The 1,044-nt window shown below is 49.9% G+C and overlaps 1 protein-coding gene across 1 annotated transcript in view; it reads right to left on the bottom strand.

Moving 5' to 3' along the window:
• The window catches only part of adamtsl4 (ADAMTS-like 4), a 46,930-nt gene that overhangs the window by 4,217 nt on the left and 41,669 nt on the right, over positions 1 to 1,044 (bottom strand). Inside the window, 2 exon segments of the mRNA XM_025061359.1 lie at positions 170 to 355; positions 524 to 787. Of these exon segments, the coding sequence (XP_024917127.1) occupies positions 170 to 355; positions 524 to 787 (450 nt within the window).

The following is a 1,044-nucleotide window of genomic DNA, read 5'->3' as shown; positions in this document are numbered from 1 at the left end:
CACAGTCACTGATGTGGAGGTTGAGGGTGTGAACACCCACCAGTCCAATACAAGGTCAATGGTCAATTCAAAGTCAAGTCAGTTACCACTGGGCATCAAACTGGTGACGTTTTTGCTGTAAGGCATGGGTACTTAGCACTCCTCCACAGTGTGTAGCCTGACTTGACACCATTAAGTATATTTAAATTTTGCAGATCCCAGAACCGTGGTCGTGTGTTTTCTCACAATGGTGGGCAGGGCTCTGTGTTACACGGCTCCTCCTCCGCCACAGGTCTGGCTGCAGAATCACACTTCCTGTCTGGAACTTCCTCATTTGTGTGACGGTTTACACAGAGAATCACTCTGGACTGGGAACCTGCACGGACACAAACAGTGACAAGGACTTCACTGTCGCTGCCAGATACTGCACTTGCAGACTTCGTCCACAGGAGGGAGACATCACTCCATTAAATACAGTTTAAAAAAAACGAGTAGGCTCTGTTTGTGTTTGAACCGGTGACATGTCATCCTGTCAGGCACTGACCTTTACCGCAGGAGACAGAGCACTCTGTGAGTCCGCCTCTCCTCCACACAAACGGGGGCAGGGTGTCCAGGGGCAGGTCGGTGCGAGGGGGGATCCGGGCATTTCTGTTGGGGGCAGATCCCTGAGGGCGGACCCTGTCAGGTGTCCAGCGGTCCGGGGACGGGGGAGGGAACATGGAGGAGGAAGAGGAGGAGGAGGATAAAGAAGGGACAGAAACAGGAGGAGGAGCAGGAAGAGGATCTTCTACTGACACGATGATCGGACCTGAGAGAGAAGAGGAAGGTGACGAGATATTAGAACAGGTGGTCTAAATCTGAGGTCCCCAACCCTTTTTTTTGTACCACGGACCGATAGGCCGGTATCAGAACCAAGGGTTGAGAACCCCTGGTGTAAATAACATTATTATTAATCATCATGTGAAGGCTAACAGGTGATTGTTTTTAGGTTACATTTATTGTACAAGCACGCCCCCTGGTGGCTATTCAACATCAGAAACTGTCAAGTTTTTTTGTAGATTATTT

The sequence above is a fragment of the Cynoglossus semilaevis genome, chromosome 13, assembly GCF_000523025.1.
Source record: "Cynoglossus semilaevis isolate Cse_v1.0 chromosome 13, Cse_v1.0, whole genome shotgun sequence".
Lineage (NCBI taxonomy): Eukaryota > Metazoa > Chordata > Actinopteri > Pleuronectiformes > Cynoglossidae > Cynoglossus > Cynoglossus semilaevis.
Note: the sequence above shows the minus strand (reverse complement) of the source record. Positions and strands in the feature narration are given on the sequence as shown.